Raw genomic sequence first — 18,705 nt, 5'->3', positions numbered from 1 at the left:
TTCAGCTGTTGTAAATTGATTTTTTTAATCTGGACCAGTGGTTGTCAAACCTAATGTGCATCACAATTGCTTGTTAAAACAGATCTCTGGGAATTCCATGGTGGTCTAGTGGTTAGGATTCGGTGCTTTCACTGCCGTGGCTGGGTTCAATCTCTGGTTGGGGAACTAAGGTCCCACAAGCTGTGTGGTACGGCCAAAAAAAAAAAACACCCCAAAAAACAGAAAAAAAAACCTAGATCGCTGGAGTTTCTGATTCAGTACGCCTGGGGTGGAGCTTGAGAATTTGCATTTTTGACAAGTTCCCATGTGTTGTTCTTGCTGCTGGTTCTAGGGCCACACTTTGAGAACCTCTGTTAGCGATAATATGACTTCAAGGGAATTCCCTGACAGTCCAGTGGTTAGGACTCCACGCTTTCACTGCCAAGGGTGTGGGTTCAATCCCTAGTCGGGGAACTAAGATCCCGCAAGCCGTGCAGCCAAAAAAGAAAATAATAATATGACTTCAAGTCGTCATTATTTATTTCTTTTCCCCTAGAATTAATATGTCACTAGATTTAAATAGTATTGTATATTAATATCGAACATCATATTAGGAAGGCAGATTTACTTAAAACATAATATTGGAAATAGACATGAATACATAATATTTTGGACTTAAAGTAAATGTTGCTGTGATTTTTTTTAAAAGAAGTGTAAATATGAGTGCTGTCCTCCCAGACTTTGATAGTAGGAGTTGTTGGGGTTTTTTTTACTGTAAATTATCTTCTTAGACTGAAAATGTAGAGCATATTCCTCTTCAGACCTAAGTACTATATAGGAACTATAAGTTGAGTAATTTAACAGGATATTCTCCATAAGCAAAAAATGACTAGTATCAGTTTTACTAGTCTGTAGAGCTTTCTGATTTGATATTATCCAGAAAGAAACAAATTATAGAGAAAACATATCAGCAAAGATAGGTAAATAGTTAGTGCATCATTTTAGTATTTCTAACAGTATTATAGATGAAATTATAAATTCTCTGGATTTATGACACTTTAAACTTGCCTTCTGAATGTCACCATAAATCTGATGGCTGAGACACTGGTCAGTAACTTATCAGGAATACATATTAAAATTATTTGCTTTGATTTTTTATAAATTTATTATTTTTATTTATTTTTGGCTGCATTGGGTCTTTGTTGCTGTGCGCAGGCTTTCTCTAGTTGCAGTGAGCGGGGGCTACTCTTCGTTGCGGTGCGCGGGCTTCTCATTGGGGCGACTTCTCTTGTTGCAGAGCATGGGTTCTAGGCACACGGGCTTCAGTAGTTGCAGCATGCGGGCTCAGTAGTTGTGGCACACAAGCTTAGTTGCTCCGTGGCATGTGGGATCTTCCTGGACCAGGGCTCGAACCCGTGTCCCCTGCGTTGGCAGGTGGATTCTTAACCACTGCACCACCAGGGAAGCCCCTATTTGCTTTGATTTTTTTAAATGCTATTTAATTTTATGTTTGCTTAAAATTGACTTGTTTTAAGCCAGTCATATGGTGGGCCCCAGGCATATATTAAATTACAATTGTGATTGATCCAAAATATTATTTAGATTTATATCCTCAATTCACTGATGAACGATATTAAAATAATGAATAAAATATATGGGTAATTTAAAATAATACAATATATCTTCAAAATCTGAATATAACTGGTAACATATTTGTGTTATGGCTGATTCTTTACAAAAAGCAGTTCTGGTTTACTGAAAAATTCTTATTTTAAAAGTCTGTCAGTCTGATTATTTCTGGAGAATGTGAGCTTTACTGAAAGTATAAAATTTAATAGGAGTGGAATTAAATAACTAAGGTACCACCAAAGAATCAAAGATATCTCACACATACTTTGATTAATCAAATGGTGAGTGGGAACATATTTTATCTCACTATGTAACTCAGTGAAATGTTAAATAGGTAAACAAAGAAGGTAATTATCTGGAGTTTTTAGGTAAGATTAAAAATATATGAAACTCCAACAGAATACTCTTAGGAAATATTCCCCCCACATACACACTGAGTTCATTTGGCTAATAGTGATTCTTAATATATATTTTATAATATTTCTTTGGCCTGGGCCCACAGACTAAATGCAGACATTTCTCAGTTAGTCATTTTCAGGTTTGTTGCCTAAGATGCTAATTGAAATTCAGGACAGGGAAAAATACATCACTGGCTTTTGTGTATCTATGAAGGATCTTCTTATTAGACTTTGTTCCGTAAAAAAGCTTCTCTTCTCTGCAAATTGAGAAGGACCCTATGTGTGAAGTGTGTCCAGTCGTGTCTTCAAGAACAGTGTAGACACCAGTCGCTCACCAGCCGGAAGCCCTCATGCGCTCTCCTCAGCAGTGACCCCTGACCATCAGGTGCCAAAAGAAGATGCTCACTCACCTTCCAAAATTCTTTCCCAGGGCGGGGGGGGGAAGGGAACCATCCTTTGAGCTCCTCTATGGGACTCTGAGTTTCATCCCCCAAACACTATTTTCTCCCTGAATTAGTGTCCTTTGAAACGTTGAGCCAAATAAGATAGTACTCAGAGCTTGAGGCTACGGCCCCTTAGTTCTGTTTCACAATGCTCCCAGCCTCTTCCCGAGTTTGGAGGCCCAGAAAATGAGGAATTCGTTTTGATTTGGAGAGAACTCTTCGTTTTCCCCTTGCACATTTTATTCTTTTTGTTTCAGTCTGTTTTCTTTGGCTTTCTGCCAGAAGCCAGGAGACAAAGCCAGGGTGTCTTAATGAAAAGAGCTCAGAATTAGGATCTGGGGTACCTGGGTCAAAGCCTAGAGCTATCATTTCCTACTTTGCGACCTACCCCAATTTCCTTTATCTCTTTGGGCCTCAGTTTACTCATTATTATAGTAATATGTACACCACAAGTTTTTTTTATTTAACTATTTGTACCGTATTTAATTACCAACAATTAATATTATATATCAGTTATATATAGTTGAATCATAGCATCCTTTTGCTGTCTTTTTTTATGCCCGAGAAACTTCCTTCCTATGTCTGATAAGTAATATGTAAGCGGCTAAAACAACTTTTATTAAGACATTAAATAATCAAGATTTCCCACTTCAATAGTACTATAATTGATTGAAAAATTCACTTTGAGTGATTGTAAAATAAGTAATGACAATAAAGCAGTAGTTATTTTCATGTAAGAGAGAAAAACCACAAGATTTAGAATCTACTTACCTTCGCCTGCCAAGAAGGAAAAATGTTATTGAATATATTGATTCAATGTATGTATATCTTTCCGATATTTCAAATATAAACTGAATTTCTGCCAAGAGAGTACTATTCAGATATTCCTTTTGTTTATCTTGCCTTATAGTACTTTATTTGGTTTTAGAAGTCTACCTGCAAAGATGCAGCTTGTAGAAAAATATTCTATTCCAAATGTTTCTTACTGCTACAGAGTGTGTGAAGAAAATGCCTCAGAATATTCTCCTAGGAAGGCAAAAAAATTCCGATGCAGCTTGTAGCCTTGACACCTCTGTTTCCTTTCAGGACTGACTAGTATGATCTGCCTTCTGGTGACTGAGCAGCTCACTCTCATCCGAGTGTGCAGGGTGTGAGCGAGGGGGCCTGAACCTTGTCTTCTGTGTAGTGTCTTCCTGGATGGTTGCTGGAATTTATGATTATTGCATTCCGCTCTCCTAGCCTCAATTTCTGTTTTTGTGTGCTCTTACTGAAGTTGGAGCAGTTACACAGGGTCAGATAATTGAAATGACTCACAAGATTCCAAAGGGTATACGCTTATAAGACTTCGTAGGAGCAGAAAACTTTTTCCTTCTTCCTTTCTCAGTTCTTTGGCAGGTCTCATAATTAAATTGACATAAGACAGATTCACAGGGGAAAAATATAAGGGGACCCCATAAAATATGAGACTCCCCAGCGGCCAGGTAATCGAGGCTTATGTACCATCCTGAGCTAAGAAGGAGGAAGTAGGGGGTCTGGAACTTCAAAGGAGAGGAAGACAATTCACAGAAGCTGAGAAGAGCAAATGTTTGGTAAACAAATGTTTGCCATGCCACGCAGACAAGTCTTTCTGACATAAAAAGTTGTATCTGGTAATAACTCTCTTCCTGGTACAGGCCTCGGATCTAAATTCTTTTAGACAATTAAGAGGGAGGTAAAAGGCTCCTCCTAAGTCTGCTGGACCCCAATGTCTTCAGCTCAAAATAATCCACATGCCAAAATGGCATATACTGGGGTGGCCTATTCTCTCCCTCAGCTTTGATAAGCTAAAGGATTGGGACAGCAGGAAGAGGAAACAAGCAGAGGTCTGACACTTCGAGACACAGCTCCAAGGCCCTTTCTTAATACCATCTGATGTGTCTTGTGTTCATGTTGTGAACAACTAAGATACACGCAAGATACTTGTTTTCAGGGAAGTTTACGGAAGAGTCTTTTATACCTGGCTGCTCTTATAGCTAAAATTAGACAATATAAACTATGGAGCCAAGTACCAATCATCAACCTATAGATTTTCTATAAATAATGTAGACAAACTAGTAGAGTGTGTGTCAAGGGAGTTTCAGATTTAAGCAGCACATTGTAAGTCACTAGTTACTCCATTTCATCCTATCAGGGTCCAGGGTCAATCACAGATGTCTGTGATCCCTGGAGATGAGCTGAGAATGACCTTTAACTACAGATTAACCCCAGCCTTACACAATAGTCCATTTCCTTTGCTAGTATTGCTTCCCTCTCACCTGGACTTTGTCACTTTTAAATTTCACTACCTAGGTTTTCACCTATCTCTCAAGTTATCACTCCTGCCATGCCAAAATTCCTTTCTCTAGGTTATTCTAAAGTTCAGTTTCCACTTATTTCAAAGCAAGGGGGAAAGCCAATACCAGGAAGATGTTGGTAAGGAGAGTTCTTTTTGAAACTTTAATGTAGATTGTAAAGGTAGAAAATTGATCACCTTTAATAATTACCTAAAAGATGCATCTTGGAATTTCTTAGACTTTTAATATAATTGTTGAAATCAGAATGCCAGTCAACTTAAGAAAAATCAATACTTCAGGGTTTGGAACTTACATTTTAATAAGCACATATACAACTGGATTCCTGTAGCATTCGTTAGCCTGCAGTACTCACACATCCAGAATATCAAAAGCCTTCATAGAGGAAGGATTCTGGAAACAGTGTAACAGTCAGAGTAAAAGTTATAGCTTTGCCTTTGCAATGAGAGCTTTTACCTATGAAACTTAATAGGCAATGAATGTTCAAAATGTGGGCACCTCTTGCTAATATTACATCATTATCTCCAGAATCAGTTCTGAGGAAATTTTGCAAGAAGTTATGTATTGAAAACAATAAAATAATTTATTTTTCAGAAATAGCACCCACTAACTTATTATACACTGGGGAAAATTTACTAAATCATTTATATTTCTATTCATTCCTTATTTCATAAAGAGAAGGAAACTATAACGTAAAGAGAGAGTTTACAATAATCTTGAATGGATGGATGGCTACATCCATTCAAGCAACAATTCACTTTAATAAGCCATTTTTAAGGAAGCAGGGCTTAGTGGTTAAGAACATGTGTTCTAGATTGAACTCCTAACTCTGCACTTATTCTTGAACTTTGGGGAAATCATTATATAACCTACCCATGCCTCGGTTAGCCTAGCTGTAAAATGGGATTTTACAGCTCATAGTATTGTCATGTGGGTTAAAAGGTTAAAAGAGTTATATTTCTAAAATGCTTAGAATGGTCTTGGCACATTGTAAACATTATTTAAGTGCTTATTAAATAAATTCTGGCTTGTAACTGAAGAATGCTATATGAGATACAGATTCTAGTGATATGTATGTGTATCACTAGGTGTGATGTATGTGATATATATGTATATATATACCACATATACATCCACATATATAAGTAAAATAATTTTGTTATGATTAGTCCATTATATAATTGTGTTAACCATGTTCATTTTCATGTGGGAATGAGTTGGTTCTATAGATAAATTTTGAAAATAAGCAAGATATAAAGGAACTCTGAAAGTATACATAAGCTACTAAGAACAGTGGGTTGGGGGTTGAGGGGTGGGACAAGTTGGGAGTGAGATTTTTACTCACTGCATATATTTTTATAATATCTGGCTCTGAGATCAGTATCTCCTCATTTTTTTTTTTAATTTTTATTTATTTATTTTTGGCTGCACTGTGTCTTCATAGCTGCTTGGTCTTTCTCTAGCTGTGGCAAGTGGGGGCTACTCTTCACTGCAGTACGTGGTCTTCTCATTGCATTGGTTTCTCTTGTTGCAGAGCATGTGCTCTAGGCACGCGGGCTTCAATAGTTGTGGCACGCAGGCTCAGTAGTTGTGGCTCACGGGCTCTAGAGCACAGGCTCAGTAGTTGTGGTGCACGAGCTTAGTTGCTCTGCAGCATGTGGGATCTTCCCGGACCAGAGCTCGAACCCGTGTCCCCTGCATTGGCAGGCGGATTCTTAACCACTGCGCCACCAGGGAAGCCCTCCTCAACTTAAATTATTCATATGATGAGCTAGAAGCATGTCTACATGTTGACTGTTTTCTCAAAGAATCTTCAAATGGTTAATGATAAAGAACATTCTGAAGGATCTCCAACACTGTCCTACAAAGCTTTTTTTGTTTGTTTTGTTTTTCTTGTTGTTTTGTTTTTGTTTTTGTTTTTTGGCCACACCATGCGGGATCTTAGTCCCCTGCAGTGGAAGCGTGGAGTCTTAACCATTGGACTGCGAGGAAGTCCCACAAAAGCTTTTAACTGACTTTTTAAAAACTACCTCTTAATGAGGATGTAGGATGGCTCATTACAATTTACAAAGTGCTTTTAGAAATGTTTTCTCATTTATTTATGATGACTCTGGAGTTGAGTAGAAAGCTATATTTCTGTTTTATTTTTAATTTTTATTTATTTATTTATTTTTTGGCCACGCCATGCGGCTTATGCAATCTTAAGTTCCCTGACCAGAGATTGAACCCGTACCCACTGCAGCAGAGTCCTAACCACTGGACTGCCAAGGAACTCCCTAGTTTTCTGTTTTCAGAGGTAAGAAAACTGAAAGTCCTGGAAATTTTTTGCTGTAAGACAGCATTCGAATCCAGGTCCATGTCCAGAACTATTTTTACTCTTCCACCCACCTCTTTGTAAAATAGCTGCTTCTCTGAAGCTGCTATTTTTTATACTATTCCATATATTGAAGACTTAATTTGAGTAACTATATTCACTAATAGTTTAGGCTTTCTTCTTTATTACCAATGTTTGGGCTAAACTTTGTTTCCTGGATAATAAAGGTGTTTTGTAGTAATAAAAATAAACAACCAAGTCAGACCAGCCAGATATCCTGTAAAAGTTTCAGAAACCATCTGGATGAATAACCAATCAGTCAGCCTCTACTATATGCACATACCTAAGGAATAAACAAAAATAGTGTCTCTAATGACCTTTAGTCCCTTAAGGGGTTAACTTGTATCTTCCAATCAAGTTATAAATTATATCAATTCCCCCACTTTCTGTGCAGCGTTTTCTCCTCATGATACTTATCTCGCATTTTGTCATTTTTAATCCCTTCTCCTTTCTCATCCCTCCAAATTTTTTCTTTATTTCAATGTTCACTTCCATTTTTAAAAAAATCACTTTAAGTACACACCATTACTTCCATTTTTGATCACTTCTTTCTCTTTCATGGTGTTTCTTCTCATTAAACATCTTTATATAGTGTGTTCCCATGGTGATAGGCATTAAAATTAATTATTATAATGAATGATTTTGAGACTATTGATGCTGTTTATCTGTTGGGTTAGATCGTTCTTTACAGCAAGGTCACAATAAAGTCTGTGAAGCTGCAGTGAAAGGATGTTTGCTAGAGATCGAACTATTTCTGGAATATTTGTGAACTCAGATGTTTATTGCACAATCTAGATTTCAAATCTGTTTAATGTATTATCTAAATTTCCCTTTTCCATTTAATAAATTATTATAGTAATTGTGTAATCAGGGCAGCATGGATATTCATAATTATAAGGAGATACTATCAGTAAAGAAAAATTGTCCTGCCATCTTTAAATTTAAAAAAGAGAAATTTTAGGGCTTCCCTGGTGGCGCGGTGGTTGAGAGTCCACCTGCTGATGCAGGGGACACAGGTTCGTGCCCTGGTCCGGGAAGATCCCACGTGCCGCGGAGCGGCTGGGCCCGTGAGCCATGGCCGCTGAGCCTGTGCGTCTGGAGCCTGTGCTTCGCAACGGGAGAGGCCACAGCAGTGAGAGGCCCGCGTACCACAAAAAAAAAAAAAAAAAGAGAAATTTTAAAAAGAAAAATCAAGCAAGTAAGCAAGGGGTAACTAGACTATTTTGGGAAATGATCATGGTTTCCTGACTTCAAGTTTGATTATGGAAAGAAGAAAAGATTCCAGTATTTTATATCTGCAAAAGCTCATTCCAGAACAAATCAGTATATTCAGGTTACAATACCCAGGTCACAAAGCCACACTTTCACTGATTAAAAAATAACTTCCAGTCCACTGAGTGAACTTTAAACGATCATACTACTTTGTGAAACATAATAACTCAATTACTGGATCTGATATATGCTAGATACTGCCAGCACAATTTGCTTATTATCATGTGAAATACATTCATGCTGCAGCAAAACTGTCTATAGACTTTGCAAGCAAAGATATTTTATCAGTAGTAACCAAACTATTAAAAATCTTACACATAGTCTCAAAAGACCACATACATGATTCCATTTATACGAAATGGACATGGATTTTTTTTTTTTTTTCCTGTGTCGAGCAGCTTGTGGGGTCTGAGTTCCCTGACCAGAGATCGAACCTGTGCCCTCGGCAGTGAAAGTGCAGAGTCCTAACCACTGGACCACCAGGGATTCCCTGTAATTTATTTTTGAGGTGATGAAAATGTTCTAAAATTGATTGTGGTGATGGTCACAACTCTGTGACTATATTAAAAACTATTGAATTGTATGCTCTAAATGAGTGAATTTTAGGTATATGAATTATATCGTAATAAAGTTGATACCAAAAAAAATTTTTACACAAAATGTTTTCTGTAAAACACATGTTCCACCCAACTAAGATGCAATGTAAATGTTTATTAAGCTATTTTTTTTACTTAGAATAAATATGTATTATTTTAATGTCCTTTTTATACAAGTAAAAGAAGAAAAAATTATAAATCAGGGTATAAGAAAATCAGTCATATGTTATTTATTTTGTGCCATTTGTTTCAAATGTTTACAATAAAAGGGTGGATTTTATGTTGCTGTCAAGATTTTGCTTATGAGAAATGTTTGAGAGGCATTGAAATGTGAACTGCTTGTGAAATGTCTGGTCCTTGATTTCTAATGGAGGCTGATATCCCATGGGAAAGGTGCTGATATTGCTTCAAATTCAGTCAAGGATAGTTAACCCTTCATGGTGCCGCTTTCTTCAGAACAAGATTTGCAGATACCTTCAAAGTGAGAATTACGGAATCTTGCTTTCGTTATGGCTTTATTACTCTTGTATAGTCATTGCCAGTCAGGACCTGATCATCTTGTTTCACCCTTTTTTTTTTTTTTTTTGCGGTACGCGGCCTCTCACTGTTGTGGCCCTTCCCGTTGCGGAGCACAGGCTCCGGATGCGCAGGCTCAGTGGCCATGGCTCACGGACCTAGCCGCTCCGCGGCATGTGGAATCTTCCTGGACCGGGGCACGAACCCGTGTCCCCTAGCATCGGCAGGCGGACTCTCAACCACTGTGCCACCAGGGGAGCCCGTTTCACCCATTTTTATATCTATTCACTCCTTTGCTTTTAATTTTATGTCATTATTTAAATCTGATGATCCATTCAGCCCTCAGCAGTTGGAAGGGATCTGGAGTTGTGCTATAAAGAGCTTGGTGGTTTACCCCAGTCAGCTGTACAGATACTATCATTTTCTACTGTCTCAGAGTAACATTTTCCAAGGACATGGTCTGTGGATTGATCAAAATGCTCCTTTTAAAAGGCGGAGATCTTGTAGTCAAAAAAATTTAGCAAATGCTGCATACCACGTCTTACTCTTACAAAGTCTCAATACATGCTAGCATATTAAGGGCTCTGAGAAGTCCAGCAGAAAAAAATACATGTGTAACTTTAATTTATATTTCCTAAACTTATGTTTGAGCAACTCCCAGTAACCCTGCACGGAACTAGCCTAATGCAGAGCTCACTATGGGCAATGCTGTCCTGAAGTGGTAATCCTCTCCTCCTTTACTACTCTTTCCCAGCCATGGCAAATCTCTTTTTATCCGTTTTCTCACTGAGCATGTTTGTTTTAAGCCACATTTCACTCACCTTGTTTGTTTGTCCTAGCTATTTCCCAGTTATTAAGTCTGGATTGCGCTTGGCGATGCTGCCTGTATGGTGCTCTGGATACCTCCTTTTCTTCATCGATAGCTCTCCTGAAGACTGTGAAACCCACGTGACTGCCTGATAGAGCAATTGGTCTTCCCTTATTGTGATTTCGGAAGAAGGTCCCAGTGTCCATCAGCTTATTATTGGCTGATAGCATGGAGACATCACAGTGTTGATGTCCCTCATTAACTGTACCCATTCTTAAGAGAGAGAGTATAACAAGTCGTGTCAGTCCTATAGTATATATCTATGTCTGTTGGAGATGTTTATCGAACCCTCTTCTTGGTACAAATTTCCGCAGAGATGGGATAAAGTATAAATATGCATGGAATGTGTGTCACCAAAAGGGTTTTTAAACAGTGGAGAATTTTACCTGGGGCCTGCTTTGCAGGTGTGCTTTTTTTATTTTTTTCCCCCATCTATGAACAGATATGAAATGTACAAATACACCTGTACTTCTTTGGCTATACTCAGCTAAGCTCATCCTTCAGAGACTTCCCAGCTTTCCTCACATTACCACCAGTCCAACTCAGGCTGGAAGTGATGAGTCTGAGCTGTGGGATACAACTACCATGAGTGACGGGCTCCCCTGGATTCTGGGATACTGTGGGGATGAATTACTGACAACTAGTGAAGGACATCTGTTCCTTCTGACATCTAGTGAAGGAAAAATAGCCAATATCCAGCAAACAAATAAATCAAATAGTGATAAACACTTTTCAGACCATTAAAACAGGGTTATGTGAGTGTGACTGGGCAGCTACTTTAGAATGAGTGGTCAGGGAAGTCTTGTGGAGATGACACTTAAGTTGAGATCCTAATGAAGAGACAGACAATGTGAACAAGGAGAAGGAAATCCAAGCAGAAGAGACAGCTGGTGCAAGAACTCTAAAGCAGGACCCAGCTTGAGATGGTTAAAGAACCAGAAGTTTGGGGATCGGGGGCATGATGTGTCCTTGGGAGAAAGATGCATTATGAGCACTTTATGTGAGGCAAGAGTCAGATCCCATAGGGTTCTGTTAGCCCTGGTGGGGATTCGAGAATCATCAGCATACCGGTGGTATATCTAAAGCTAGAGGCCTGGATGAGGTTGCCTTTGGAGAGTAGCCAGAAAAGGGAGGGGCTCAATATAGATTTGGAACACTTGACAGTAGAGGTTGAGCTGAGAAGGAGGGGAGGAAGTCAGAAGGGACTGCAAAGAAGCAGCCAGTAAGGTTAGAGTTTAGATGTCTGGAAAGCCAATAGAAGAAAAAGAGTTTCAAAAAGGAGGGAGTGGTAAACGCTGTTGAAGAAGTGGGGTAAAAGGATGGGACTTCCCTGGTGGTCCAGTGGCTGAGACTGCGAGCTCTCAATGCAGGGGGCCCAGGTTCGATCCCTGGTCAGGGAACCAGATCGCACATGCCGCAACTGAAAGATCCCGCATGCTGCAATGAAGATCCCGCGTGCCGCAACTAAGACCTGGCACAGCCAAATATATAAATTTTTTTTTTTTTTAAAAAGAAGTGGAGTAAGAGGAAAACACAGGTGTGGGCACCAAATCCAGTGGCAACAATGCAAGTCATTGATGACTTTGACAAGGGCAGGTTCAGTGTTTATTGGAAGGGATTGAGAAAGGGCGATCATGACTCTAGAAACAAATATGGATGTAAAGGTCAAGTTTTGTTTTAAGACTGGATTTACTATCTTTAAACTGTATAAAGTATTGATAGATTAAAAGAAAGTAAAAGGAATGGGAATAGGAGCCATACCTCCTTCTGCTCCACCCCCACCCCAAGTAAATATGAGGCAAGATTCTCAGGGAGAGAAGAGACTGATTGTATGAAGAGAGAAGTAGGAAACTTACTACACTGTGGATATACAGTATGATCACTAGACAGTGCCAAAGGCCTGTTTGAGATTCAGGACTTCACCACTCATATTAGGCACCATTCTGATCCACATAACACCTGGAGGTTATTCCCCTGACAGGAAAAGAAACAGGCATGGAGAATTAGTAACCTTGGCCAGAGTTACTAAGTGTTGGAGTAGGGGTTTGAATCCAGGGAAGTTTGGTTCCAAGCCTGGACTCTTCACCACTACATTCCACTACCTCTTTGTGAGTTGTAATTGAAACCATGTGGCATGGATTTGTATTTTCTCCAGTTCTGTTTAGCTTTGGGCATAACAAGGCAGAAAGTTAGGCTCTATGATGTGCTTGCAAGACAGTAAGTATGTGATGATAGTATTGGGTTGGCCAAAAAGTTCGTTTGGGTTCTCCATAGGATATTACAGAAAACCTGAGCACACTTTTTGGTCAACCCAGTAGAATCAAACCTGGGTAAAGAGGGAAGTGAAAACCCAGGGTTGCAGATAATGAGCAAGCTGGAGATCGAAGGATAGCAAACCTTGATGAGGTGGAAGGATGCTGGGTTGGGAGAACTGGAGATGATTTGGAAGAATAGGAGGTAAGTTATTGGTAATGTGGGTTAGAGAGTAGATCACCTGAGTTGAGGACGCTGAGGACCTGAGAGGTCAGGCAAGAACTATGGTCCACTCCTCTCACCAGCAAGAGAAGAGTTAATCTTTGGCCAAAAGAAGGAAAGTAAAGATTATGGTCTTAAAGTGCCAGAACTGGCCAGCAGTGGCAACTCTCTAGGAGAGAAGTGAGAAAGTCAGTACTGCATACCCCATCCTTTCCCTTCTCCATCTGTCTTCCTTCACTCCACTCACAGATCCAGAAATTCCTGGTTTGACTATCCAAATTAACACTACCTGTAATTATTAATAAGACATCTTTAACTCTCACATTAACTTTATTGTAAAATTTCTTCCTTTCTTACAACTCCATTTTGATACTTTTATCCTTATTAGGCCATTGTTTTTTGCTCTTCTTTTTTTTTTTTTCATTTATTATTACATCAATCAGTGACTAAGTCCTGTTCATCCTGAGATATCCCTCAAAATTCCTCATCCTTTTCCTCAAGTTAAGGGGCTGCTTAGCTTGTTCTCTGTCCGCCCTTCCAACTCTCAGAGTGACTTTTTAAAACATAGGTCTGATTACATGGCTACTTTGTTTAAAAGACTTTGATGGTTCCCAAATTCCTTTTTTAATGTAGAATTTCCTGCAAACTCTATCTCAAGTTCCTTTGCTCCAGCCACACCCAGCTGCACTATTTCCTAAACCACAGCCTGATTAAGAACTTGAAAGCTTCCAAGCACTGTCAATATTTTGGTTCCTCCTACTACCTCATAGGTTAACCATACTAGACTGTAATTTAACATTTTATTTTATGAAATAACACCAAATGTAGACATAAGCTGAAAATAATTGGCTATTTTCTAGATTTTTCTGAATTTCTCTCTTCTCTTTCTCTCTCTCTCAGTGCTCCAGCTTCACTGGTGCCCTAAGGAAGTGCTCGGTCTGGCTATTGGCTATTTTAGCATTGCCCTCAAACAAATAGGACTCTCCTTTTGTTCAAAAGTTTACCTCTGGCTGGAAAGTCCATCCACCTCTTTACCCATTTAGTCAACTCTACTTGTCCTTCAAGGTTCTACTCAAATGTTACTTACTTTATAAAGCTTTTCCTGACTCACCCAGGAGTAATTAGCAATAGTAATCATTATTCAGCCTTTAGATGTGAACCTGTCTCTGTAAGAGCATGTGTTCCACTGTGTTAAGGAAATTATCTGTGTGTCTGGCATCTCTGCTCATTTCCTCATGTTATATCATTAAATTCTCACAATTACCATATAATGTTAAGTATTAGGATCCCCATTTTACAGATTAGTAAGCTGTGGGCAGGGACCTGTCACCCAGCTCACACAAGTTATTAGTAAGATCTAATAGGCCAATGAATATAATTAAGTTATAAAAGGCTAAGAGCTGTATAACTGGAAGGCACTATATTACTTTTTATATTTTAGTCTTTGTGTGGTAATAAGTGCTTATATTTTCTTACTTCTGGCCAATAGTAGAGGGAATTTATTATTCCCACATAAAGAAATCCTCTTGTTTTTTTTTTTTTTTGCACTATGCGGGCCTCTCACTGTTGTGGCCTCTCCCATTGCGGAGCACAGGCTCCGGACGCGCAGGCCCAGCGGCTACGGCTCACGGGCCCAGCTGCTCCGCGGCATGTGGGATCTTCCCGGACCGGGGCACGAACCCGTGTCCCCTGCATCGGCAGGCGGACTCTCAACCACTGCGCCACCAGGGAAGCCCTCCTCTTAATGTTTTTTAAAGTTATTTGTTTGGCTGTGCCGGGTCTTAGTTGCGGCATGTGGGATCTTCGTTGCGGCATGCGGGATCTAGTTCCCTGGTCAAGGGGTCGAACCTGGGACCCCTGAATTGGGAGTGCGGAGTCTTAACCACTGCGACCACCAGGGAAGTCGCCTCTCAATGTTAATTAAAATAAAACTCTCAGAATGCTGCTATACTCAAGTGCAATGCAAACTGTGAGGATAGTCTACCCCAAACATTTCAGGGAATCCTCTGTCCTCTGAAGAGAAGCTGGGGCTCAGGTCTCTGGAGGTGAAAGGCTAGAGGATCTCCTGGTTGCGCCATTTTCTCCCCTTTCTCTCATGGTTTATTTTTCTCACTTTCATTATTCTTGATGGGGGTTTTTAATAGAGCTCAGCGCCATCTTATCCCAGAAAGAAAAAAATTGTCAGAGATAAATGTATGACGAGTATGCAAAAAACAAAAATAGAAATTTTAAAAATTTATTATGGAAGCAAAGAACACTGCCCATAAAATTTAATCTTTGGCAGTTCAAAAAAAACCATGGGTTTCAGACTTCCTTGGTGGTGCAGTGGTTAAGAATCCACCTGCCGATGCAGGGGACACGGGTTTGAGTCCTGGTCTGGGAAGATCCCACATGCTGCGGAGCAGCTAAGCCCGTGTGCCACAACTACTGAGCCTGAGCTCTAGAGCCCGCGAGCCACAACTACTGAGCCCACGTGCCACAGCTACTGAAGCCCACACGCCTAGAGCCCGTGCTCCGCAACAAGAGAAGCCACTGCAGTGAGAAGCCTGTGCACCGCAAGGAAGAGTAGGCCCCACTCACTGCAACTAGAGAAAGCCGGCGCGCAGCAACGAAGACCCAACGCAGCCAAAAATAAAAATAAATAAATAAAATTTTAAAAAATGCTTTAAAAAAAGGGGGGTTTCTAACAAAATAAATGAGACCAGTTTTCTTCTCCTGGGTCTTATGTCTGTTTTATTGCTAGAGAGCCTTTCAACTTAACCTGTCTCCACACCAAGCTCTTCCTTTTCCTTAATTAACATCAACAGTTTTCATTAGCTATTTTATGATTTATCTGTTGGTGATCCTCATTAGCTTTGCCATGGTCTTAAATTTGTCCTGACATTTACTATCTTACTATATAAGGTTTTATGATTAATTCTGAGTGTATACGAGCTAGGTTTCTAGTCATTAACATTTTTTACGTTGTATATATTCACATTTTACAGAACCTCTTATATCTTAACGTTTTTGCTTATAATTTTATATAAATGACTGACATCCAATTTATTAGCTTCCTCATATGTTCATGCATATAAACAAGGAAAACTAAATAACTATACATCACCCATTCAGTTAATGGTAGACCTTTAAGAAACAGAAAAATATATTAAGATTTCCTGTATCTGCAAAATAAAATTTAATGAAATATTGTAATTTGGCTTTGTAACCAGACTCTATTTTTCATTGTACACTTATTGAACACATATGCAAAATATTGTCCAAGGAGCAGGGAATAAAGTAGTGTTTTCTGCCTCTAAGTAGCTTGACAGTATATTGAAAAACTGTAATAAGTCCAGTCATTTCACAGATTTAGGTATGTTTATTTCAAAATGTGTTGGTCTCCCTTTGTTGCACACTCTAACAATGCAGACAAAAAGCCATAATCCCTACAATAAATTTTTACAATGATTTTTTTTAGATTTTGTGTTTAGCCATTTGTATAACTGTTTTGTTATTCATTCCATGGTTATAAGGGCCTAAAATATGGCAGGTATTAGGGACCCATAGGCAAACACTAAAGGTTCATTATATTCAGATGGAAAAGGAAATTTAATACACGTAAAAAGTGTAAAAGATAAATAAATTACTAATTTCAAGTAATGTTTAGTGCTATTCTTTCAACAGTTGTTTTCTGAGTATCTACTCTATGCTAAAATTCTGATCTATGAAGGAAATCATATAGGATGATGTGAGACTGAAGGGCAGCGGTTGGGGAGTTGTCTTATATTAGCTGTTCAGAGAAGGCCTCTCTGAGGAGACGACATTTGAACTGAGACCTAAATGACAAATAGAAGCAGAAGAGTTTCCTAACTTGGGTCCTGGGAGTCTGTGGATAGAATTCAGGAGGCCTGTAACCTTGGAGGGAAAAATAATTACATCTCCATTTTCTCTAAACTCAGACAAAAAATTTAGCATTTTCTTCCATTTGAATGTAGGCCACAAACTTCAGTAGCATTAGCAGCACCTGTTACTTTGTGATCAGTATTTTAATATCACATCGAAGTTCTTGCAGGATCTTGAAATATCATCATTTCTTTGAAATTATGGTATTTCTTAGATTTGCCACTAGATCTGAGTATACATTCTGCTAATAAAGAAGCACATGTATTTCTGTATCAGTTACATGTTACTGTGTAGCAAATCACCCCAAATTTAAGGGCTTAAAATAATACGCCATGATTCTATGGGTCAGCTATTTGAGCTCTACTCAGCTGGGCAGTTCTTACAAACTAACATGGGGTCACTCATGTGGCAGCCATCATCTGGCAGCTCAACTGAGCCAAAGAGTTCAAGATGTTTCACTCCCCTGCCTGGCAGCTGGTGCTGATTATGGGCTGGGCCACGTGCTCCAGCAGGCTAGCCTGGGCTTCTTCACATGGTGGCAGTGTTCCAAGAGAGAAAGAACAAGAGCTACAATGCCTCTTATTTACTTATTTATTTGGCTGTGCCATATCTTAGTTGTGGCACGTGGGATCTTTTAGTTGCGGCATGTGGGATCTAGTTCCCTGACCAGGGATCAAACCCAGGACCCCTGCATTGGGAATGTGATGTCTTAACCACTGGACAACCAGGGAAGTCCCTACAAAGGCTTCCTAAAGATAGACCTTTAGCCTTCCAAGCTAAAGCTTCCACTGCATTTTGTGGGTCAAAGCAAGTCAATGAAGCCAGTTCAGGGTTGACTTCAGACTCCACTGCGTGTGGCCATAGGGAAATGTGATTAATTGGGGGCCAGTACCATAATCTACCTGATTACCATATCATAATTTTGTAAAATATTATATTAACTTAATTTGAGCATAATCAGTGTCCTTTGTAATCTTGTCTTTTACACTGTAAGGGAGGAAAATTTCCTTCTACCCTCTTGGGTTCTGTGACTGGGATAAAGAATTAAACTGACATAAAACAGATGAATAAGAAAAAAGCATATAAAGTTAATTTTTTTACAAGTACATGGGAGTGTTCAAAAGGAAAATGAAGACCAGAAGTCATTAGGCCCAAAAGCTTGTATACCTTTTTACACAAAGAAGGGTAAATTGTGGGGATGTGACAAGACGAAGGAGCTTGGGCTAGGGGCAGTATATCGTGGAACAGTGACTAGGAACTAAATGGGGGAAACTAATGGAAGATCATTTTAGTAGATGTGTTTGTACGGTTCCATTTCAGCATCGATTCCCAGTCTCTTGTGATAAGAACGTTCTCTTCCTGGTATAGGAAGGGCATTTTTCTCAGGGGAAATTTCATGTCCTGCTTTTAGGTAGAAAGGGGGAGGGCAGAGAGCCCTTCCTGCATCTGCTGTTTCTCAAGTGCCTTCAGCTCAAAATAATCAATATACCAAAGTGGCATATGTTGGCATGGGAAGTTCTGAACTCTTTCAGTGCCCTTTAAAATATCATTCTGAGAAGAGCTCCATCGGCTTCACCACGTTGTCAAAGAGGGTCATGGCGCAGATGAGGCTAAGAACCCTTGATCTGGAGACAGGGAGTCGGGGAGGGGGAGTGAAAAAGCCTGAAGGCAGGAATGAGCGGCCAAGTCCAACATGGTAGGGGGCAGAAGGAAGCTTCTGTGGCTGAAGCCAGGTGAGGCCAGAGTGTCTGGACCAAGCCAGGATTAGACCACGTGGCTTAGTTGGAAGATTTTGAAACTTGCAGAGGGACCCCCAGGAGTTTGGAAAGTTGGTATTGTATGCATACTAATCTATAGCTTTCTTTTATATTTCATAATGTATTGTGGCTCTCTTTGCATTTTAGTGCATAAAGCTCCTCACTCCTTTCTTCTCATTCTTT

General features: G+C 39.5%; 1 protein-coding gene across 3 annotated transcripts in view; it reads left to right on the top strand.

Annotated features, from left to right (window-relative positions):
* The window catches only part of BICD1 (BICD cargo adaptor 1), a 196,842-nt gene that overhangs the window by 118,812 nt on the left and 59,325 nt on the right, over positions 1–18,705 (top strand). The window contains exon 3 of one of the 3 annotated variants that reach the window (XM_060165195.1): positions 8,824–9,115. The exons of the other annotated variants lie outside the window; for them this stretch is intronic. Coding sequence (XP_060021178.1) covers positions 8,824–8,877 — 54 coding nt within the window. The 3' untranslated portion in view covers positions 8,878–9,115. Of the gene's footprint in view, positions 1–8,823; positions 9,116–18,705 lie in introns of those variants that run through there. 3 annotated transcript variants of the gene reach the window in all.

The sequence above is a fragment of the Lagenorhynchus albirostris genome, chromosome 11, assembly GCF_949774975.1.
Source record: "Lagenorhynchus albirostris chromosome 11, mLagAlb1.1, whole genome shotgun sequence".
In the NCBI taxonomy this organism is placed as follows: Eukaryota; Metazoa; Chordata; class Mammalia; order Artiodactyla; family Delphinidae; genus Lagenorhynchus; species Lagenorhynchus albirostris.
The sequence above is the reverse complement of the archived record's forward strand: the minus strand, read 5'-3'. Positions and strand labels throughout refer to the sequence as shown.